Source organism: Lissotriton helveticus, chromosome 8 (assembly GCF_964261635.1).
Source record: "Lissotriton helveticus chromosome 8, aLisHel1.1, whole genome shotgun sequence".
Lineage (NCBI taxonomy): Eukaryota > Metazoa > Chordata > Amphibia > Caudata > Salamandridae > Lissotriton > Lissotriton helveticus.
In genome coordinates this window covers 378,849,431-378,874,809 of record NC_136069.1, presented here as the reverse complement: position 1 = coordinate 378,874,809, position 25,379 = coordinate 378,849,431, and the positions used below count along the sequence as shown (strand labels likewise).

The 25,379-nt window shown below is 44.9% G+C and overlaps 1 protein-coding gene across 1 annotated transcript in view; it reads left to right on the top strand.

Moving 5' to 3' along the window:
• Positions 1-25,379, top strand: part of CCDC169 (coiled-coil domain containing 169) — a 180,831-nt gene that overhangs the window by 133,241 nt on the left and 22,211 nt on the right. The window contains exon 6 of the mRNA XM_078656005.1: positions 14,642-14,704. Coding sequence (XP_078512131.1) covers positions 14,642-14,704 — 63 coding nt within the window. The remainder of the gene's footprint in view (positions 1-14,641; positions 14,705-25,379) is intronic.

The following is a 25,379-nucleotide window of genomic DNA, read 5'->3' as shown; positions in this document are numbered from 1 at the left end:
TGTTGGCAAATGTGAAACACATTTTGAGGATAACAACAGATACTTTAAGAGGATCAACTGCTTTGATATATCACAGCACTCTGCTTGACTGCACCGATGACAAATGCTTACTTCGCTATACGCAACATTTCAAGGCAAAAATTAGCCAGATTTGGCGCAGTACGTGGCGCTGCAAAGAAGTTTCACTTCATGTGCGTGATTAATGATGCAAAACGTGAGCCCAACATGCCCGCGTGCGAGGGTAGGGTTCATGCCTGTCATGGCAAGCCTGCAAAATGTTACCCATATTGAAACGAAGAACTAGAGCGAAGCCAGGGATACGGATATGCACTTTTTTTTTGTGACAGCAACACCCTGCTGCTCAAGGCACCGATTAACACAATTCGCCCAGAGATGCAATGGGTGTGTCTGCCTGTTTTTTGCACCATAAGCACTAGTATTACAGAAGGGTCTGCAGATGAGATGGATTAAAGAGTTTACGCCTTGAGCTCCAAAGGGGCAGTCCCTCATGTTCATTGCAGCATCGAGTGTAGCCCCTGGACCACTGTCTGTACTCACTGTCACCTGATATGATTCCCGAAGGGAAAGCTGTCCCACAGAGACAACTTTTCTTTTCTGAATCATGTACCAACTGCAGCTCAGTGTTGGTATAAGATCAATGGTTTGCGACTGCAATTGCGTTTGAAAACCACTGATACATGTCTTTGTAAATTGCAATTTGAAGATAGCACCCTTTTCGCTGCCCCTCCAAATATCAATATGGAGTAAGATGCAGAACCCCTTTTGTCAATCATGAAGGTTATACACCGATCTAAAAAGGGGTTTTGCAGTAGCAACCACTGTGATGCTGTAAATTGTAAGCTTTATGACCACAAAATCCTTTTGTATATGCGGGCCCTAGTTATTTAGATAAAGCAGGATGTGCAGTGAAAGGAATGACGCTACAAATGAGTAGTGCCTTTAATGCTCTAGAAATGCTAGGATCTCCAATCTTCCTCTCTACCTCTTTCTACCTCTCTACCTCTCTTTCTACCTCTCTACCTCTCTTTCTACCTCTCTCTCTCTCTCTCTCTGCCTCTCCCTCTCTACCACTCTCTCTCCACCACTCTCTCTCCCTGCCTATACCTCTCTAACTCTCGCTCTACCTCTCTCCCTCTACCCCTCTCTCTCTACCTTTCCCTATACCTCTACCTCTCTCTCACTCTCTCTACCTCTCTCTCTCTCTCTCTCTCTCTCTCTCTCTCTACCTCTCTACCGCTGCCTCTCTACACCTCTCTCTCTCTACCTCTCAACCAGTTGAATTCCGGGAAGCCCAAACCATCAGTATTTCAAATCTGTGCATGAAACGTGGGTAGGATGAGCCGTGCAGCTCAGAAAGGGATGTTATTTTTACATAATTTGTATTTAATAGAATTGGGAAGCAGGAGAACAGTCTCACAGTTGAGATAGGGATTCACATACACTGGTGACAGCTTTTGAATTGGCTTTAAAACCATTCAAAGATGGCTGCAGCATCTACGTGGGATGTGGTGGACTAAGTGGCAGCCGAAAAAACCCAAAGGTTACAGGGGCGTTTTAGTTAGGCTCAGGCTTCACTCGTATGAAACTTGTGAAATTCAGCAGTTATAGTTAGCTGACCTCACTATAACTCACACCCCCGCAATACACTGCTTATGACCTCACATATTACATCACTCATGACATCATACAGTGACTGGCTGTTTTTATAGAGTTAAAGTGTTAAATATAAATACCAAGGTGTATATGGTGAATCACTGGGTGTATGTATGCCTGTCTGGATGATTCAGTGAGTGTGTGATTGACTGTATAAGTCGGTCAGTTGGTGTCTAAGTGGTTGTATGGGTGTGTGAGTGGGTACATGACTGGCTGTATTGGCAATTGATTAGTTGCCTGAGTACCTGTCTGGGTGAGGGGGTGTGCGACTGCCTGTATTGATGAATGAGTGGGTGAGTCAGTAGCTGTATGGGTTAGTGAATGCATGTGTGAGGGGCTGTATGGGTGAGTGTGTGTATGGCTGTGTGGGTGAGTGAATGGATGTGCCAGTGGTATATGAGTGAGTACCTGGGTATGTAAAGGGCAGTATAGGTGAGCAGTGGGATATGTAAGTGGCTGTATGGGTGAGTGTGTGCTTGTGTCAGCGACTGTATTTGAGTGAGTCCCTGTTAGTATCTGTATGCATATGAAGTGGGGGTGGTGTAATTGTATGGGTGAGTAAGTGGCTGTGTGATTGACTGTATGGGTGAGTGAGTAGCTCTACAGCTGACTAACCCAGTGTGTGGGGGATAATATGGGCGTATGAGCGAATATATTAGTGGCTGTATGAATCAGTGGGAGTATGCGTGGCTGTATGAGTGAGTGGATGTCTGTAGATATATGAATTTGGGAGTGTAGTATAAGTAGTGGTATGGGTCTGTAAATGGGTTTGTGAATTATGTGGGAGTGGGTGTATGAAAGGTTCTATGGGGATATGAGTGGATGCGTTAGTGATTTTGTGGATGATGTCATCAGTGATGTCACTGACCATGTCATGAGTGATGTAATACATGAGGTGGTGCATTGCGGGGGCGTAAGTTATAGTTAGCTCAGCTAACTATGACATCTGAATTTCACTGGTTTTGTTCAAGTGAAACCTGAGCCTAGCTAAAACGTCCCAGTGACCTTTGGTTTTTTCATTGAACTACTAACGTTTTTTCAATCTCCATTTCCTAGCTATAACGCCCCTGTAACCTTTATTTTTTTCAGCGAATGTCTATAGTTTTTTAAGCAGTAATGTCGTTTGCAGAGTGGTGGAGAAAGGGGGCATGGCCTCCGAAGACCTCTTAGCAATCTCGCTGTGTGGGACTTACTGGAGGTAAGGTTAATATTTTTTTATTTATAAAGTTTTATATAGCGCAGTGTCCCCTTGATCATCCGCTCTACCCTGATCATCCGTCCCCTGGGTAGCAGGTGATGCTGCAGCAGGGGTTGCTGCGGCAGGGATTGTGGGCGCCTGAACTATCCAGGAATGCCTGCTTAAGGCGATTGAACGCATCCGTGTCGACGCCCGAGTCTCTGGTTCGCTTAGAAGGCGGGGGCTGAGCATCTGTCATGGTGTTCCCTGGTGTAGGGTTTGGCACAAATAGCGCAGCTTTGGCCAATCGCTCACAAGCCTTATCAATCTTACATGTCAGACGATCCTCTAACTGCGCCAATGCCTCTGCGACTATGGAATTTTCCACTGCGTCATAAAAGGAATCGTCCCATGGTAGGGCGTTAAGGGGATCCTCCTCCCACTGGTCATCCTGGTAAGTCTCCTGATAGGAATCTATGACACCAGGCAGAAAAACCCTTCAAAAGGTAAGTGGGTAATTCGGAGGTCAGATATGGGGGGGCTGGGTGTCAGCCTAAACTTTGGACAAGCAGAGCCTGCGTTTAAATACGGCTACAGCCCAGGATCCAACAGCCCAGGTGCAGGAAAAATATTAATGGGCAGTCTGCCTAACAGAAGTGGGCCCTTGGAATTCTAAAATTCCTACATAACCGACTCCCCAGGAGCATATAACAAATTGGCCTATTAATGACCCCCTTGGTGTGCAATAACAAACTGCCTAATGGCAGACTACAGACCCGAGGAAAACGGGCATTGGAAGGGGCGTGCACAAAGAGAAAATTCCTGCTTAATGGCAGAGTACAGACCCAAGCAGGCGTGAAAATCAACACAGGAGGAGTTAGAACAGTTAAGCTTTTATCTGGCGACTAATTCAATTTTGTACAATTGTTCCTTCTGGGTAGTCTGAAAACAAACACATGTTCCAGGTACACATCATAAAATGTTTGCTGAATGTATGACTAATGAGTTTGTAACAGGCAGATTATAATCATTCACTCCGAAAACATGTAACAAATACAATTTAGTCTGAAAGTCCCATAAGGCATCATTAAGAGAAGCCCTGTGCAAGCGATCAAATCAATCCCATTACTATAAATTAATCAGAGCGAATGTGACTAGTGTTCAATTAACATTCACTTTAAATTCTACTAGTCTTACTTGAGTCTTCACAATCATTGCCGTTAGTATTCAGATATTGCTCACAAAGAATACCACTAGTCTTCAAATAGTGGTCCGTTAGTATTCAGATATTGCTCACAAAGAATACCACTAGTCTTCAAATAGTGGTCCGTTAGTATTCATATATTGCTCACAAAGAATACCACTAGTCTTCAAATAGTGGTCCGTTAGTATTCAGATATTGCTCAAAGAATACCACTAGTCTTCAAATGGTGGTCACAATCAATGAGACTAGCCTTCATTTTGCTCTTGAAATAGCACAAGAGCTGCAGATAAACACTAACAGAATACTACTAAGCTTCAAATACTATTCTTCTAGAATACTACTAGTCTTCTTTTAGTAATCAATTGAAGTGTTCATCATGTATTTGAAGGGTAGTTGAGTAGAACTAGTATTCCCTCATTAGCATATTTCGGCTCGTGGGCATACTACTTAGTCTTCATGCATACTAAATGAATACTACGTTTTAATGGTAAATGAATACCACTGTAAACACTGAAATCACACTAAATGAAGAGCTTCCATTTTGGTGAGGGTACATGAAGTAGTATAATCTCTTCAGAATCACTTTGAATCAGGCAAAAGGGGGGGTTTGGGAGATTTGAAATCATCACAAACTATTCCTCTCTGCCAAATGTGCAGCTGTTGGCGCTTTTTCCCATATTTGAAAATAAAGGGGTCTATAGGAATAAGTTGATCTATCTATATTCTACATTATTGAATTGAAAGCTCAGAGAACAAGACTTCCAACATATCAATATAAAAACATAAACACAAAGGGCAAAGTGAAATTGCAGTAACCTTTTTTTCCAAATGGAGCACGGTCAAGACTGATTTGCATATAGCTGTATTCAAACTGAGGTGGCATGGTGTGCAAAATAACAATGGATTGGGATGCGGCCCGAGTGATTACCAGTGGATGAGATTAATTCAAGCATTCCATCCCTCATTTTTTATGTACCTTTGTGTAGCTTTTTGTTATTACAGCTCAGCATATGTTAAAAAAACCTCAGATATTAGTTGGAAAAATTGAGCTAAGATTATCAAGTAAAAACGAGAAACCACTCAAATTTCAGGATGGGCTGCTCTGAAAACATGAAAACCGAAACTTTCTAAAATCTCATTAGACACATGCAGTTCGGCATAAGGAACAAAGTACATTTTGGTATCCTAAGAAACTGAGTACGTATGCGCAAATAACGGTTAAACTTGCACAAGTCAGTCCTCTTTCTGTCTGGCCCACTTTTCCTATGAAAGTGAGTGAGGAAATTCACTTGCAGTTTCCTTTGAACAGATAATATGAGTTTTTTTCCTTATAAATCACTTCAAATCATGTCTGTTATCATGTAATGATTTCGAAACCCTGATGCAGAAACTCTTTTTAGTTACATCTGTCTTCTCTGCTGCTTTTCAATGCACCGCTCTGAGAAGAGTAACACCCTGGAATCCTGAAATAAGTCCATCCTTTAAGCTAAAAGACCTCTAATTCACACTCTGTCTACTGTCGAGGTGCCCTAACGTTTTGTAGGAGGTTTATTCATTTTAAATACACTACTCTGACTGGCTGGGTTTCAGGCACCAACTCAACACCTCAACTCAGTGACGTTTGTTTCTCATCCATCGAGTTTGGGCCGAGGCACCCACATTCCACAGGCTAGGTGCTCTGGAATTTTTCGTGAGTTAGGTTTCTATACCTGCCATGGTTATCTCAGTGCATTCTATATGCGTGCTGTTCATCTCCTATATCAGTTAGCTTCCCACCCAAGCTTTATACTGCTGTGACGACACCGAACATCTAACCTCCGAGCATCATTTACAGAGAAGATCTCTTTGCACACTTCTGTGGAACATGCCATCCTGCATCCTCATCAAGGCATAGAGAGACATTGAACTTGAGTAGCAGTGGGACAAGCAGCATTGTTGCAGTCTCATCTTGTGTGATTTTAGGAGCATCACCATGTGATCTTGCTTTTTAGTTCGGCAGACGTTTCATTACTCCATGTGACTTTATGGGGCCAAACAGAGACGGGAACTTTGCAGGAACATTCAGTAATGGCTGGCATCTTGGTGCTCAGGTAGATGCAGCAATTTAGATCCCTTCCAAGACATTTTAATAAAGTGCTTGTTTGGAAGCGGATTGGAGAGTATTTTTGGCCACATTATGCAACATCCGTGAAATACAGTTGGAGTCCCCCACTGTACGCATATTTTGGCACCCCTACTTGAACAATTCACTTAGCGGAATAGTGATGGATTTGGATCATCGTGTAGATCAGTAAAGCTGAAGTGGAAATAAAATTGCTGGTGTGCACCTTCTGGGGCCTAGGAATTTTTACATGATTAATACATTTGGGGCAGGACAAGACTCATTTGCATATAATTAGTCCTTCACAGCCATGGAAAAGATAAGGTACACACAATGAGTCTCTGCCAGAACACTTCTCAGTTGTTGCAAGCAATTCACAACCATTTTTGTTTAATCACTTTTGAGCCAACTGAATGGGTTGCCTTAAGTGTTTTGGGTATGCCTGTATGTGAGTCTTGAGTTTTTTTCAAGCTTTAACCCAGCAAGTGCCTTTAGCAGTTAGCGTTATTGATCAAGGTAGTAGCCACAGTGAATGTGGTTACAAATGGCCCTTAACAGTGCGATTCATCGGCCATCTCAAATGTGCATTGTTTATCGCACCCAATTACAGGATGTAATTAAGTTTGCAAATTTCATCAGGTGAAATGTGCTGCAATTTAATAGAGGGAAAAAGTTCAGCTATTTAGTTTAACATGATGGGTTTGGAGCAGTAAGTAATAAAATCTCCATGCTACTCTGCAAAAAAAGTCAGTATAGCTGTAGTTGATTGCACCCAACAAATTCTGAAGCCTGGGCTGTCCTATTTTATCACGTGCAATACTGACTATTCCTCTTGAGCGCTTGTACTTACGCCCTGTGCGTCCACATCCCCAATATCGCCCACAGTTAAGTTCCCTTGTGGGATCCTATACAAAAAACTGCTTATTCAATATGACTTCACCAATGTTGTCATGGGGTCCCTCGCAATTCTTGCACCTCATAATTTGACTTCACCAGAAGCCATCGAATTGATGAATCAGAGAGGGTGTTAAATGTCAATTTCATGAGGCAATGTGTCCCCGAGGTAAGGCACCTCCCAAAACATCAAAATAGCAGTAATACAGCCAAATAAGTAAAATGCATACTCACTAAGTACTAGATCAATTTGATAAATGTAAGTGTTTATTACAAAAATTCAAAAGATGCGGTACAGAATAAACACCATGAAGGCTCTCCGGATAATAGAGCTTCACAGAGAAGAGCAAAATCAAATGTTTTCTAAGTCCCAAGTAGGCAGCAAAATCAATGGAGAAACATAGCATCAGTAGCAGAATCAGAAAGCCTTCTTGCTTACCCCCCAAGTTTGAGGGTTTATATAGGAATTCTTCTCATGCAACAGAAAGGAAAATGCTAATTCATCATGATGTTAACAAATATATCACTTCATTAGAAAAGAGACCATAGCGCACCCACTTCTTTGATACGCTGGAGGAGGTCTTTAAATGGACGGATGAGACGGTAAAGGTGCGGGCACACACACCACCAGGGCTGGACTCAGACTCCTCAGTGGGCGAGGCACAGTTGAAATCCTCCAGGGGATCACGCCGGCAGGGTAACTGGCGGTCCCGCTCCAGACGACGATCGGTATCTGGTAGGGCCTCTGCCAGTGGGGCCCCGGATACTGGACAACAAATAGTAGACCCTTGATTCAGGTTGCCTGCTATTATATGCTGTTGGGTTGTTTCTCCTGAAGGGCCAATTGCTTTATACACTGTTTTTGGTGGGAGGGAGTTCTGATATGGGCTGATTCCCCTTCAGTCTAGTGCTTATGGGGGATGGACTTGAGTGTTATGGGTTGTAGGGTTGGGATCCATTGGCATCGGGGACTCCAGGCCCCACGTTGGGGGTCGGGGGCCAGCGTTGCCGTGACAGGTACTTAAACGGTTTTGAGGTATGGCGTGGTGTGGGTGGGAGGTCAGTTTTTGAGGGGGGGTTTGTTCTGGTTGGGTAGGAGTCGCATTACCATGAGGGGTTCCATGTATTTGTTCTGTGCACGCTCGCATGGCCTGATGTCCGTGCGACGATCCCGGCTGTTTCCTAAATATGACACATGCGGATAAGGTCTCGGGGTCCCATGGCACTCTTCGGATCCTCAGCTGGAATTTTCGGGGACTGTTAGATAAAATGAAGAGGGGGGCAGTGCTGCGCCAGGCGAAGAGAGCGGGGGCTGACATACTTATGTTGCAAGAAACTCACCTGCTGGGTACTAAGGCCCTGTGCCTGCAGCGCTATGGCTTTCAGCAGGTCTCCCATGCAGGGTTTGCGAGGGGTTCCAGGGGAGTAGCTAACCGAGTGCACCGCAGAATTCCCTACATTCATTCAAAACAATGGGCGGACACACAGGGGCTGTATTTGTTCATTAGGGGCATGGTTGGGGAGGACCCCCTGGTGCTGGGCTGTGTCTGTGCCTCGCCCCCACTACAGTGGTCGCTGGTCGAGAAACTGTTCGCGATCTGGGCTGACATTCCAGACGCAGTGTCGGTAATTAGGGGAGATTGGAACGATGTATTGGACCATGCCAAAGATAGGTTCAGGCCGGGGTGGGGGGTCCGAGTATAAGCCATTTCACGAGGCTGGGGGACATGGTGACTGGGTTGGACTGGGTGGACATGTGGCGGCGCATACAGATGGGGACAGACGAGAGTATACATTCCTTTCTGCCGTACACAAATCATTTTCTAGACTGGACTATATTTTTGTTCCTAGGGAGGTGGCGGGAAGGGTGGAGTCGGCGGCGATCCTCCCGCGAGGCCTCTCGGACCATTCACCTATTTCTGTGGACCTCCAATTGGGCTGGGGCAGGTATCCATTTCGTTGGCGCCTGTCAGTGTGGCACTTGCAGCAGGAAGAGTATGGGAGGCATATGAGTGAGGCAATAGCTGATTACTTGGTCAGGAATGTTGACTCCGTTTCTAGCGAAGGGACGTTATGGGAAGCACTGAAACCCACGCTACGGGGGGTAGATATAGCTTGGTGTGTGGTGGCTCGAAAGCAGCGTAGAGCAGACCTGGTGCGGGCGGAGGCGGAGATTGAGGAACTGTAACGTCAGAGTCGGGTATCAGACGGGAGCCGGGGTGTCGGTCAGCTCCTCCTGGCGCAACAGGCGTATGCAGCCCTCCAGTTAGATGAGGCTCGGCAGTTCTGGCTCGCAACGCGCAGTAGAATATCTCAGTGGGGGGATAAGTCTGGCAAAATGCTGCATCGGCTCTGTCAAGGGGCCTTTCATGCACAGACTCTACCTGGGATACTGGATGGAACGGGTGCCCCACTCTCAGATCCCCGGGAACTCGCGGAGAGCTTCGCTGTATATTATTCTGACCTATATGCCCCGAGGGAGTGTCTGCCGGAACATATGGTGGATAAGTTCATAGCCGACTTGCCTCCCAAGGCTGTATCGGACGAGATGCGGGGCGGTTGGAGCTTACCCTGACAGAGGAGGAGATGAGCATGGCCCTGGGTGAGCTCAACTCGGGGAAGGCCCCGGGTCCGAATGGATTCCCCAGTGAGTACTTCAAGAAATACCACCTACAGTTGGATTCTCACTATAGGGCGGCATTGGAGGAGGCCAGGGAGCGGGGCAGACTCCCCCCAGACTGGAGGTATGCAGAAGTAGTGGTCTTCCACAAGCCGGGTCGTCCCCCGAAACAACATGCCTCCTATCGCCCGATCGCCCTCTTAAATGTAGAGGCCTGGGTTCTGGCCAAGGCGCTGGCTAACAGACTCCTCCCCCATATTGCGATGCTTGTACACCGGGACACAGGCAGCGCTGCTCCTTGCGGACATAGACAGGGCATTTGACTCGCTCAGCTGGGTCTATCTGTTTGCGCTATTGCCGCAGTTCAATCTGGGGCCTCGCTTCTTATCATATCTACGTCTTCTTCACACGGATCTGACGGCCTCGGTTCGGGTGGCGGGAGCGACTTCTTCCTCCTTTCCAATTAGGCGCGGTACTCGGCAGGGCTGCCCCCTCTCACCCTACCTCTTCGCCTTGGCTATGGAGCCGCTGGCGGCGTAGGTGCGCATGGATGCGCAACTGAGCGGCTTTGAGTGGGCACAGGGGCCGTCCGATAGGATCACGCTATATGCGGACGATGTCCTCTTTTTCCTTACGGATCTTGACAGGTCGGGCTCCCGTCTTCTGCAGATAATTCAGATCTTTGGTGAGTCCTCGGGGCTCTACATGAATCCTCGCAAGTCCACATTGTGGGTGCTGGCGGAGCAGACACGGGTGGGTGATTGGGCAACCGTACTACAAGTAGCAGCGGGGGTCTCAAGTACTTGGGGGGTTTTCTGTCAGAGATCCCGACCGTCTCATGGGAGCGGAATCTGGTGCTGGTATGGGAGCGCGTTCGGACAGATCTCAAAGTCTGGTCGCGTATGCTGCTTACTATTTATGGACGATCGGCAATTTTTAAAATGGTGGCGCTCCCCCGTCTATTATACCAGCTGAAAAATTACGCATATCCTATACCGCCCGGTTGGGTCTGGCAGGTGAACTCCGTCTTAGGGCAATTTTTGTAGAGGGGTGGTGCATTGCGTGTGGCCATACGCACATGCTTCCTCTCCACGTACTGTGGCGGGTTAGCGACTTCTGACATCCTCTCCTATTACCAGGCCTCCCACCTTTTGGTCCTGAACGAGTGGTGGTATGGTGACAGGGGAGATCCAGCATACACCATGGAACATTACCTAATGGGTTCACATACACTTCATACCATTCTATATACAGCATTGATACGGAATGCGCTACCGGGTGCCACCCAGCTGGTGTTTCGCATCTGGCGGCAGGCTTTGCGCCGGATGGGGTGGTGGAATACCCTGAACGGAGAAACTTCTCTATGGTACAATGGGCGGCTGCCCAGTCTGGTGGTGTTGCAGGGCTTTAGGGGATGGGACAATATAGGTATCTCGACATTGGGAGATGTGCTGAGGGGTACGACTCTTAAGTCCTTTCAGGAACTGCGGGATGAATTTGAAATGCCTCGCTCCCAGTTCTTTCAATACCTCCAGTTCCGTCATGCAATATCACCCAGTCTAGTGGGGCTGGAGGCCCTCCCCGAGTTCAATCCGTTGGAAGCAAGGCTATTCATGGGAGACTTAGAGACAAAGAAAATTTCCTGCATTTACCAGGCACTGGTCACTCACTGTTCTTCTACGCTGCAGAGGCTCGGAGAGCTGTGGGAGGAGGATGTGGGCAAGCTGGAGGAGGAAGACTGGAGGGAGGCTCTGGCCACCCCCAGGGGTGCGGCCATAACAATACGTCACCGCCTTTTCCAATTTAAATACTTACACAGAGTATACTTTACCAGGGTTCGGCTGTGGAGGGCTGGGTTGATTGCCTCACCGGTCTGTCTCCATTGTAACAGGGAGGACGGGACATTTCTACATACAGTGTGGAGCTGCGAATCCCTGAATAGGTTTTGGAGGGGGGTCCTGGCCTGTATGTCTGAGGTGTTGGGATGGGAGCTTCCCCGTACACCGCAGTTTGCCCTGCTACATGTTATGGAGGGGGTGGGGGCAATCTTTACAAGAGACACCTGATGCTACTTGCCCTTACACTGGCCTAAAGAGACATTGCTAAAGGGTACAAGGATACACAAGCCCCGCATGTGGTTGTTTGGAAAAAGGGGTTCGATTTTTGTATGGGGTTGGAACAGCCGATCTTTGTGGCCAGGGGATGCCCGCGGAAACATTATAAAATATATTTTATAGGGGCCTGTGGCTTGACCCCCGGTGGAGCGAGATTATCTTCCTGGGGTGGGATGATGGGTGCAGATAGACACGGGGAGAGGGGCATGGGAGCCTGGGAGGAGGGTGTGCATATACTGTGACTATGTGTTTTCATCTGTTCTTATCACTGCGAGTGGGTAGAACTTAGTGGGTTTGTGCGACTCGGGGGGAGGGAGTTGGGGGGGCATGGGAGGGGGGAGTTCCAGTTTCATGTGATTCTCCTGTAGCCTGTTTGTACTTGCATACGAAAAGTCGATTGCCATTCGGATGATGTACTGTGTTTTTTTCACCTGCAGTTATCCCTGGGATGCAGGGCCCTGCATAATATTTGCAATCTGACAATAAAATCTGTTTAAAAAAAAAAAGAAAAGAGAACATAGTTTAATTAAGCGTCATATTGCCTTAACATCTAAGGACTATGCCACTACATGAATATTGATTCTGTCCACTCTATGTTAATGCCGTCCGGAGATGGTAGAACAAACTATATATATGAACAAGAGCAAGCTGTTATGAAGGAGTAGGATAAGGGAGCTAACAGAAGGACCTTGACAGTAGTTACAGTTTTTGTGTCCAAGCTAGGAAGATTGTTTTGAGAACAACAGGAACAATGGCGGTGGAATTTAAAAAACACAATTTTGCTTGACTGTGTGCTGCTGAAATAACAAACAGTAAAATGTACAGGGGAAAGAAAGAAGTACCTCCATTTTAGAATGCATAGCTGCTAGACCTAAATATTGGCCTAGTTAATAAGAGTCATGAAAACACACGTTTACACGTCATAGGATATTCGTTAAAAAATAATGTCACAATATCAGTGTGTACAATTGTAACTGAGTGTAAAACTACATTCTGCACATTGTCAATGATGCATAAAAATATAAATGCATAAAAATCCTTAACATCAACACCCAATGTCCTGAGGACCGTTTTCTGGAAATAAGAGAGAAAGCAGCTCAATGCATGTGTAGTCAGGCTCATGCCCTCAAAAGCCCACTCTCCTTATCCAAAACAGTTAAAACTCTGGGCATAACCTTTGACAATAAACTCACTCTCAATTCACACATAAGAAACTCGGCTAAAGGAGCACTTTGCACACTTCACCAACTCAAATAAATGTAACCATTAATTCCTGCTGAAGATTTCAAATCAATAGTTCAATCCCTTGTCCTCTCGAAAATCGATTACGGTAACGCTATCCTATCCGGAACCCCCAAAGTCCACCTCACCCCACTCAAAATCATACTCAACCTTGTCGCCAGGCTTATTACTGCCACTAGACGTTTCGGCCACATCTCTCCTGCCCTTAAAGTCCTTCAATGGCTCCCTCTCGAAGGCAGATCTGCCTACAAATTTGCCTGCATTAGACACAAAGCCCTTCACCTAAAGTTCCTGTCCTACCTCTCGAGTAAATTCAAAATAGCGGGCTGCTCCTGTCTAATGAGAAGTACCAACACACTCCTCCTCGTTTCCCCTCTGCAAAAAAAGAAAGCCTCTCAATCTCATTCCTTCTCTGGTAATGCTCTCAACAGATGGAACACACTACCCATAGATCTATGCTGCAACCCCTCTTACTTCAGCTTCAAAAAAGACCTCACACTCTACCTGCTCAACAAATATTGTGGCCCTTATACCTTCTCTCTCCTCCTGAGTTTCTCCCTCTCCCCATCCCACTTATCTACCTCCCCCTCCTCCCTATTTGACTTTTTCTCCCCCTCTCCCTTACCCATTCTCCCCCTCTCCCACACACCTCCCCTCCACTCCTTCTCCCCTCCGCTCACAGCAATCCTGCTCCTTATATACACTGACCATGCAGTTAATCATCTAGTTGTTGTAAACAATGTGTATACTCATATCTTTTCCTTCAATCAGTCCCCTCCGTCGCCTATCTACTAACGCAAATCTTATGTTTATTATGTTCCCTATATTGATCTCATCTAATTATCGCACTTTTCTACTGTATTTGAGCTCATCTTTTGAAACTTTTCGACTGTACTATCTTCATACTTATTTTAATCGCTCTGATACCTATGGGTGTAGTCAGCGCTTTATAAAACCTTTCTAAATAAATGTAGTTTAACCACTGAGCAACATCTCAACCTGTGACGTGGAACTGCTTTCCCTCAGAACGGGGATAAGCCTTTATTCTCACATGTGAGATGAGGTTTATAGGTAAAACTGAAGGGCGAGACACAATTGTTAATATACTTTTTACTCGTCAGACGTGATCAAGATGGGTTTAAGTTTGAACAAAATGAAGATAAATTCTTGCATAGAAATTGCCACATACACTACAATTTGCAAACAAATTCCGTAGCACATTAATAAGTTCATCCTTGATATTGAGGCGTTAACCCTTCTCTGTTTTAAAACTACGGCCTGTGTTTGAAATAAAAGGGTGAACAATTTCAGCAAATACAATATTGCCACTGGAAAAATCCATCTGTTATCCTAAAGAAACCAACCACAATAGCATATTAACATTGGTAGGTACCCGTCATTAAAAGTGTTGTATTTCGTCAACGAATGGATTGTTGGAATTGCATGATTAATCTTTATTTAACTACCTAATTTGATGATTAAAAGTCTGAAAATGCCAAGAACGAGTAATTGCCCACTTTCCAAATACGCTTCTTTATTTGTCTGAATTTTTCAAATTTGTTGGTCACCTTGGAGTATACATTTCTTTTGAACTTTTCCTTATATCTCATATCAGGCATACCATAAGGTGAACGATGAACGACGCATCTATGTAGCTGAAATCTTACAGGTTTCACAGGTAAAGCTGTACAATCTTCGCCCAAATACATTGTTTCTTGCGTCTTGTATGTGTACTGTTATTCATGCAAGTATATAAGTGCAGAGCATTTCAGGATGAAATAAATACAGAAATGATGGTTTTACTTATATTTTTCAACCATACATGTTATAGTATGTGTTATGTCTTGGTACTTTAGTCCCGTGTCTCTGAAGCAATGTCAGTGTTATGAAAGTCCATGGTGCATGTGGAATGTTGACTGTGAGTGTTCCACCAGAGGCATCTGAGGGAGGGCATTCCAGGATGCACTGGGTACTTTTCATCATGCTACTGACAGGGAGTATGCCAAGGGGTTATTTGAGATTTAATGCTGAAGAAATATGTGCATTTACCACCTTATCTTAATAGTATGTTTTGATAATCAAAAGAAGATGGGCGTTGTATTGCATCAGTTGACAAAACATTTGCGCTAACAGGACTACTTTCTGGTGATATTTAATGCTCAAATAAGTAATCTTACTCATTCTATCCCACACATATTGTGGAAGCACTCAATCAAAGTAGCACAGAACATTTCACAGGCAGGCAGGCAAGCACCATGGGCTAGTTCCCACAGCACTGAGGTAGATTTGATCCTTGCGTCTTTCAATACGTTTTTCAATATTCATTTAGCAGTAAATTACTGAACAAATTTCAAAGAGGTAATCTCCTCTCATTTAAACAGTACAGTACAATTTTCACTGAGGTACTTGACTTGAGAACCCTGCTCTTCAATGAGTGTAGGGGAGTTAAATATCTATATATTCACTGGGAAAAAAAAAACAAAGGTTCAAGTGATTTATTAATTATGTGTTGAAATAAGGTAAAAAGAAATGTTAAAAAAATTCTGTAACTATAGCGTACGCTTCCATAATGCACTGCTTATGACCTCACATAGTACATCCCTCATGACATGTTATATGACATCACTGATCACATTTAAAATTACATCATTGATCACATCACCGATATACAGTCACTGTGAAACTGTCCTATAGGGCTTGTGGACTTAAAGCAGTTTATGTGCTACACCTGTGGGCAATTTACTGTTCATCTTAATGGGGTTTCCCTCTTAAAGACTTCAAATGACCGCAATTTTAAGTCAAGAGGTTGACACGTATTCACTTGCCACTGAAAAGATTATTTTTGTCAGGCCCTATGAACAAAGCTCCTCAGTAAAGTCAAATAGACAACACACATTCATGAAAAGGGCATAATGGCATTTTGTTCAGGTTACAAGGGCAGTTTAAACTGCACACAGACTCTGAAATGGCAGGCCTAAGAAATTTTTAAAGTGTTACTTAAGTAGGTGGCACAACTAGTGCTGCAGACCCACTAGTAGCATTTAGTACCACTTTACTAGGGGTTTAGAAGTAAATTAAATATTTAAATATGACAATTGGGTATAGCCAATGTTACCATGTCATGATTTAGGGAAAACGCACAAGCACTTTAGCACTGGTTAGCAGTGGAAACGTACACAGTCCTAGGGCCAACACAAACAAATTCAGCAAAAATAAGAGGAGGAAGGCAAAATGTTTGGAGATGACCCTGCAGACAGGGCCAGGTCCAACACAACCCCCTACAGCCTAAAGCCAGGGGAGGATAATCAATACATTGATGGACTTAACTGCTTAGGCGACAAAACGTAGACAATGGCCTATTCTGCAGGGGCATTTTTCAGTTCTATGAACTTCTGAATTTTGTTGGACCCTTCTGTCTATACTCTCCTGAGCCACTGAACTGATCCATAAGGAACTCTTCTGTGGACCCCATATGTGCACCAGCTAACCTTAATTTGCTCACAGACGCATACCAGTAGGAATATAGTACCACCATGGCCAACAAAGTAATGAGGCCCATTCCACCCCTTGGATCAGACTCCTGTACCCAACCCAAGGACAACTCTGACCCTAAAGACAGTAACCGACAGAGGCCACTGACAGCTGTCAGTGAGTAGAGCCTGGACCCAGGCCATCAAGGCATCTCTGACCTCTGAGGTTTCTCAGAGTGTGGGGCAGTGGCCCGGGTGATTTGTACCCTACTTCCACTCTGTCACCCACGAGTTCAGTGGTGGCATCCTGAGGCTGGTCACCCAGTCTAGGGTCTGTACCCTGAGGCAGGACAGGGGTGAGTCCTCCCTCACTCTTCTCCTCCACCTGTGCTCCTGTTCCCTCTGCCTGGGAGTAGTATCGCCAGAAAACTGTCAGGGTGCCTTGGGCAGCCTCTCCTCTCAGTTCTCCTGACACAGAGGGAAACTCGTTCCCCAGAATGCAGTCTATGGGTATTTCAGGACTACCTATAACCCTCCTCTGGATTACTTCCCCACCCCACTCCAGGGCCATAGGGTGGAAGAACTCCTGCCCATGGGCCTGAGTTACCCTACACCCTTGGCTGGCAGGGGTGGTTTCTTCATTGGGGCATAGGAGCGTCCCCCACTCCACCACCATATACATTACTATTAATTTTAAAAATCAATTATGTTTTTTAAATTAATTAATTCGGGTGACCCAGTGTGGCCGGCATTGTGTTGAACATGTGTTGTGTACAACTTCTGGAAAGATGTGGCCAATCCCTGTTGATTGGCATGCAGCAGGTATTACCACTATTACGTTAAGTGCGCATGTCTGGTTGGATAGGTTTCTTAGGGTGGCCAACCAGACATGCGCACTTTAGTCCTCCTGAGCCAGCTCTGTAAGGAGCCAGGGGGAACGCAGTACAGCTCCCCTGGTCTCCTTTGGAGCACTGGGTTTACCTGCTCCCACCAATCCTTGTGTTGATCAGCTAGCCCTAGTGTCCCTCAGAGCAGTGACAGGGATCCCATTCACTTTCAACTGGTGGAAATGACGACTCCCACCCTCAGAGATCACCAGCTCGCCCTCTAAGTCCACCATCCAACTAAGAGAGATCATGGCATGGTCTATGACCTGCCTCTGGGGACTACTTGCCCCTAAAGCTACATTGGCCAAGCCTGAAGAGGTTCCACCTGTGAGTGGTTTCTTAGGACAGACAGAGTCCCTCTGCTTGTGTCCTAGCTGAGGACAATCAAAGTCACAGGGTTGGCAATGGGTCTCTCTGGGTCAATGCCGCCAGAAACTCCTCCCTGTTCCCCAGAAGGGACATGGGGACCCTTTCCTCCCGCCTTATCTGGAACTTGGTCTATCTCTTCCTACACCTTCCCCTCACTCTGCTGGGGGGAACCTAAACCTCTCTACTTGGGGTTACTCCCAAGTCCCTTCTTTTGGAGACTGGTGCTAATCCAGTGGTCTGCCTCATTAGCATGTCTCTCGGGTCAGCAGTGCTTAATTTGTAAAAAAAAAAGTACCGGTGCTCAAACATTTTCTTAGGAGGCAGCCACAACTTCTTCTAGTTAATTCACCCAGCTACATTCCTGGCACCACCCAATTATACAATTGTCATGCTCACCACCTATGTGGACAACGCGAAAGCCACCAATATCACAAATAAGTTACTGCTTGAGAATCATGACATGGATTATAACAGTACACTTATTTCACAACAACCGCGGTTTAAATTATTCAGATGTATTTGATTGTGAGGGTAGTCCAATGTGCATAGCAGTACTTTCAGCGCACTAGACTAGGAACAGGAAGCGGCTTTGGAGAAGTGTGCTTGCCTACTAGCCCCAAACTAGTAATAATAAGTACTGGGCCACTGCAAATCCCACAGCACATCGGGTGCTGGTATGATGCAGCAGTAGGCATTCTTATCACAGTGGTGCAGTAATGCAACCTGCAGTGTAAGGTCACCATGAGTGCAGTGTGTCAGGCAAGTGAGTGCGCCCTGCGCCCACCACAGTCTTTAATGCCAATAGGCACAGGCCGGGAGAAAAACGCAAAGCGTGTGAAGTTTTCAGCTGAGTTCTAATCCCACCTTCCTAACTTGCCTTTATCATTTGATCATAACCATTTTACTTCATCTCCCAACATCACTTTGCCTCTCAAGTGCGAAAGGAGTGCTTAGAAACCCGTTAATGACCAAAAAGTAGCACTGCAAAAAAAAAAACTAACAACCTCCAAACCAACCGGAGCTCTAAACTTCTTTACAAGATTAGGGCAAAAGACAGACATAAACAGATCTCTGTCTGAGGCAGCGCAAAACCTAATCTTTAACAAGGAGGGAGGCTGTGCGCCTTTAGCAGACTTTCCCTTGATTTAGTGGCCTGGGACTTTTTCCGCAGTTCGATCACAGCGTCACACAGATCAATCCCCTTCTTCGCTCTTTAAGACTGCACAAGGCATAACTTGCGCGGACGACTGTGCCCAGTACGTGCAACACTTGAAGGTCTCTGTCTGAGACATGAAAGGCACACATTGACGAAAAGTAACACTGATGCACAATGCACATGCATCATGCCAGAAGCAGACATGGCAAGGCTGTGAAAACATATCGGGCAGCCATCCAGGCAGGCATATTTATTTTGAAAAGTTATTGCAAATTCTGACCGCGGGAGAAGCAATTTATAGTCCCGGCCCTCTGAAATAAGTGCCGGTGCTAAGCACCGGAAAGCACCGGCGCAAATTAAGCACTGCGGGTCAGTGAGCTTACTACCAATCAGATGTTGGTGTAGATCTTCGAAACAAAGAATGAACATGTGCTTCTGTGCAATCAAATTGTACAACCCCTGATAATCCTTTACTTCACAGCCCTTCACCCACTACCTCCAGTGCCTTCCTAAAGGAATACACACAATCCACCGTTTCTGACTACCCCTAAACTTCTGTCTGTACTTCTCTGGGATCAGACCATACTTCCTGACAAGGGGATGCCTCATCCTCCCTTTTCTAGGGCGAGTAGGATGACCCTCCCTTCACTAGGGATATGCCTCCACAGACTAGCCCCCAATCCTCCTCAGAGATATTGTACATCTGTAAGGCAGTCTAATCAACTTCAAACCACATGTCACTATCCCCCACAGCAAAGTCAGTTACCGGACCTTTGGGTCTGGTACCTGACTTTGCCCTCTTGTCTCCAGAGGGCACTGCAGAAATGCTGCCACCATCATTGCTGGACTCTGCCTGTCTGGCATTTATGTCCAGCTCCTCTCAAGAGTCTCCAAGGTAATTTTATCCTCAATGGCCTGTTTCCTCTCTTCCATTTTCAACTGGGCAATTAGTAGCTTTTAAACTCTTTCTCCGCCTTCCTTTCCACCAGCTCCTCTGTGGAACAGGCTCCGAGAAAACAAGCTGCTCCCTGTACGGGAGGAAATTTTAAATCATGGGAGTAGGTGACCCACCCACCCTCGACAGGCTGAATTCTAGGACTCTCCTGTAGGTCGCGCTCTGATCCTTTCTCATCCTCCTCTTCTTCCTGGTCATCTGTTGTGACAAGCACCTGATGGGCCTCCTCCCATGCTCTCAAGGCCCTTCTGAGCTCCACCTTCTTGACGCTACTCCTTTTAGTTGGCAGTCCCTCTCATGGCAAAAGTCCTTGAGCTGAGCCACAGTGTAGCTCACCAGGATGACAAGCTCAAACTCCATGTTTGCAGGTGAGGTCACAGACAAAGTCAAGTATGGTAGGAAGGAATTTAAGACAAAAAGGGAAATTTGAATTCAAAACTTCAAATTGGTCTTCGATATGGAATGGTAGTGTACACCAAATCAATGTATGGCACTGCACAAATTCAAGTCCTGTCTTCACCACTGATCACCACTGTTGCAAACTGGGGTACTGGGTGAGCGGGGTGTGAGCCCTGCCAAGCAGCAACCACAATCTTTGTCAGGGTAAGGCACAAGCAACCTCCAAATTAACCTGTACTCAACGACATTGAAGCTTGGCACAGAACAGTCAGGCTAAACAAAGAGGCAATGTGTAAAGTATCTGTGCAACACTTCAGACACTAAAACAGTAGAAACACCACAAAAAAGGTCCCACACCAGGTTAGAACAATAGTGCTGAATTTAATAAATACATTTATTTATTATGGATTAATAAATAAAACAAGACCAAAATGACAAAAATTCAATTAGTAGAATCAGAGATCTTGAACGTTAAATTTTTTCGAGAAAATAGTGTCAAAAGGCATAAAGCGCCAACAGGGGATATCTGGCCGCGCTAAAAGCAAAGGTTCAGGTCGACTGCAATGGAGTGGGGGCTGGCTACAGGGACCCTTAGGCTTGCTGAACAGAGTACCTTAAATCCTGGTTTGTGGAGCGTTGCGTGGGTCTGTGTCGAAGATGAGTCGTGCAGCTGATGCATACGTTGAGGCTGCGGTGCGAGGTCCTGTTGTGTCAGGTACGAGGATCCTATCAATGAGGGCTTGCAATACAAAGTCCGGAGTCAGGGACGCGTCGCGCAGTCAGCGCAGTCAGCGCAGTGCGTTGATTCCGAGGAGCTGCGATGTAGACTTTGTCATCGTCGTCGAGACTGCCGTCAATGAGAGATGCGAGGGTCTACCCTACACTGAGAATGCGTAGCACAGCAGTGGTTACAAAGGTGTTCAGGGCTGCGGCGCGATGTGGGTCTCTCCAGTGGGTACAATCCACACAGTAGCGAAGATACATTGGTTTTGCTTGGGGTTGCGCAGTGGAGGAGATGTATTGGTTCCACTGGATCCCCAGAGGCTGGCAAAGCACCTTAAGCCTACTTCCAAAGGTCCAGGACTGGGGAGGCACCACTTGGCAGGGTAGACTCACAGACAGCAAAGTCCAGGTGCAAGGTTGTTGGAAGCCTATTAGGTCCCTGAGGCTTCAGACCAGGAAGTTAGCCAACTAGCCTTTGGAGTCACTCTGGGTTCAAGAGATGTAGGTCCAGTCCATCTCACCTAGGCAAGAGAGCAGAAGACAGCAGGTCAGCACAGCAAAGTAGGAGTCCAGCAGAGTGGCAGTCCTTCCGCAGCAATCCTTCTTCCTGACACAGTATCCACCGGTCCAGAAGTGTACTGAAGTGGTGTTCTTTTATACACAGTTTTGCCTTTGAAGTGGGGAGAAATCCTAGATTAATGCATTTGAAGTGCACAGATGCCCTGCCTTTCTGGTTCCAGGCTAATAAGGGCAGTATGCAGACCTTTGTGTGGAGACAGGACATGCCTATTCAGATGTAAGTGAGGCTGGGCCCAGCTCCTCCCTACCATCCTGCCAGTGATGGCCCATCAAGTCACAACTAAGCTCCCCACTGTGTGTGCTTGTCTAGGAGGAATACACAAAGCCCAACTGTCAGCCATGCCAAGTCTTGTGACCAGAGAAAGGCTGCAGGCGCCAAATGGCTAAGACAAGATAATGTCAACTTTCTAAAAGTGGCATTTCCAAAACTACAATTTAAAATCCAACTTCACCACAAGATAGGATTTTAAATTGTGATTCCAGAGACATCAAACATGAACTGATAATCTCATCTAATTTGGAAATTACACTTGTCAAATTTAATAAGGTAACACCAATGTTAACCTAAGGGAGAGATAGGCCTTGCAGTATTGAAAAACAAATGTAACATTTTTTACTACCAGGACATGTAAACTTAAAAGTACATGTCAAGCTTTTTTAAATACAATTCGCCCTCCCCTTGGGGCTGTCCAGGGCCTACCTTAGGGGTGACTTCTATGTATTAAAATGAAGTGTTGGGCTTGGCAAAAGGTGTATTTTGCCAGGTTGAAGTGGTAGTTTAAACTGCACACAAACGCCTGAGAGAGGTTTAAAGTGCTATTTAAGTGGGTGGCACAACCAGTGCTGCAGATTGAGTAATTGACACAAAAAAGGAGTTAGGTCCTTAGTGGGACTGAGGGGGGGCTTGACCGTTTTATACTCAATAAACAAAAAGAATGCCCGACCTCCTCGTATCTTGATGGTGCAATTCTTATAACAAGACCAAATGTCAATTAATCAAACCTGGTCAGGTACTTTTATTTATACCCATCAATCATTAATTTACTTTTTTAGAAAGTGCATATTTTTTCTAGGCAAAAGAAGATATGTACATTTATAACATTACGTTACATTACCAAACTTACACACTTTTGACAAAAAACCTTTGACAAAAATACATTTGACAAAAAAATCCATGAAAACTTAAAACCAAATGACATAAACATTAAATATTCACAATTCAAATGAACAGAAAACAAAGCGAAGTTGAATCACAAGAGTAACAATATGTAAATATGTATTTCTCAATATCAATGAATGGTAGAGTGACTCTTGTTGTAGTGCCGACGCGTTTCAGGTTCGAGTGGCAAGTTATCGAACCCTCATCAGGGCTTTGTTACTTCTCTTTGTCAATAAGGCAGACGGCTTTTTCGTGATGCCTACTGGCTAGCGTTCCTCTCAATTTCAAGGGAATTTGTTTGAGTAGTATTTAGTAAGTTGAAAACTGACTTGATAGGATTAACCAATATATCCAATGTGAATTTAATTCATCAACATTAATTAAACCAACAAAAAAATATATAACACGTGAAACATGAAAGACGAACACAAAGGTGTAATGAAAAAGAAATTTATCAAGTTCAATGGTCAGAGCTATAATATACAGGTGAAATTCATTCAGAAATAATTAGATTTTGTGGGCACAGAAACAAATAAATTGAAACAAAGACTCAACAAAACCTAAATACACCTATCTAAAATCAATATGAAATAAAACAAGAAATAGATGAGGTGAAAGTCGACGTTTCGGTCTCTTAGATGCTACTTGGTGAGACCATCTTCAGGACAGAAGTCATATGTGTACTGTATAAAAGACCAGCGTAATCTGAAAATATAAATATTTACAATTACATATCCATATTTAATATGTACATATTAAATTCACATTGGATATATTGGTTAATCCTATCAAGTCAGTTTTCAACTTACTAAATACTACTCAAACAAATTCCCTTGACGGCATATTTACCCTTCTATCTAATTACCCAAGCCCTCAAGGGTTTATTGGGGTGCTCACTGTTTTTCTACTACCTCTCAATTTCAGGCTTCTCCACGTGCACCGTCCGGCGCCTCTTGGAGAGAGGAAGTCGTGATAATTGTGGAATCAGTCCTTATTATTGTGTCGCAAGTCACATTGCCATGTTGATAGTAAGTCCAGGGCTGTTAGGGACCTGTGATTCAAATGGGAGCGCTGTCTCCCTCGTTGTGTACTTCAAGAAATTGGCCCGGCAGGGTCTAATGTGGCGGTTCGTCAATTGTTACGCACTTGATGCAGTCATCACTCAGCTCCAGGCTCGAAAAGGCTCTCCTTGGCGAGGAGAGCCTTTTCGAGCCTGGAGCTGACGAACCGCCTGGAGCTGACGAACCGCCACATTAGACCCTGCCGGGCCAATTTCTTGAAGCACACAACGAGGGAGACAGCGCTCCCATTTGAATCACAGGTCCCTAACAGCCCTGGACTTAGGATTGGCTTGAAAAATCAGAGTAGCTCAGTTAACATCTAGTTATGTCAGTTGATATTGAGTTATGTAGTCAGTGTTAGTAAGGACAATGGTCAACGTTTCGACCCTCAGGGGACCAAATCCATTGGTCTCATCAGGACAAAAACTGTCTACAGCCTATGTTAGAAATTACGAAAATGATGGTGGATATCTTATTGAAAATCAGATAGGAAGGATGCACAACTATAGATTACTCAGAGGTAGTCACCCACTGGCGGTGATTTTTAGAATAGGTTTGCTGGTGCTCCGCAAGGAGACGTCGAGTGCCTAACGGCGTCAATCATAATGCATAAAGAAGTGAGGCAAGAGAGTCTCTAGCTTCATCCCTTCATCCCTTTAATAATAAAAAACTCAATGCCGCTCTTTGAGTTTTTTATTATGATAATTTACACTGGGAGTTTTCTCTAACTTCTACCCCAACCTCCAGGAATGTATTCACTTTACCATTTCCCCAAGATTGTTCGAATCACCACGATCCGCATAACAGACCGCTTTAGTCTTTTCACCCTTTCATATCACGTGATGAACCACGTGATCGGAACTTTTTCGAATATCTAAACGCGACCCGATTTCATCTGTGCCGGCGTTTTCAGAAACGACAACACGGATCGAAAACCTTCCTAATCTTATCTCAGGTCAGTTACAGACATGTGTCACAGCTTATTTTCAGAGCGCCGCACGCTCAGTTTCCAAGCAGCTTGCACTGACCATATTTTCACTGTATTTTCACAGAACCGAATTATTCGTCACGAACAGGCATGTAAGTGACACATCGTTTTTACCATTCCGTTTGCTTTGCCCCTTACCCCGACAGATAGATACAACCCCTTAGTATTTACACAACACCATGCAGTTTTCAATTGTTTATTTACAGACCGCTCACAAGATATTATGTTATAACCTTCAGTAATATGTTGATGTGTTTACTCTTAGCTTGTCACACAGACATTATTTTCACTAATATTCATTTATATTGTTGTTTCACAGTGTCAATTCCCTGATGAAGGGCATGTTATTAATGCCCGAAATGCATTGGACATTTTCAAAGACATTGCCTGAAATGAAAATCATCTGTTAAAGTGTATATGAAATTATCATGAAAAATCAAAAAATGATTATGAAATACAAAGAGATTTAAAAGCAAAATCATTGTATGGAAGTCTTTTTTCAGCATAAAAGACAATGAACATGTGTGCCCGCTAAGGGATGAAGCTAGAGACTCTCTTGGATATCCCATTAACACTGTTAATTATGCCAGTGACATTTGTGTGAAAG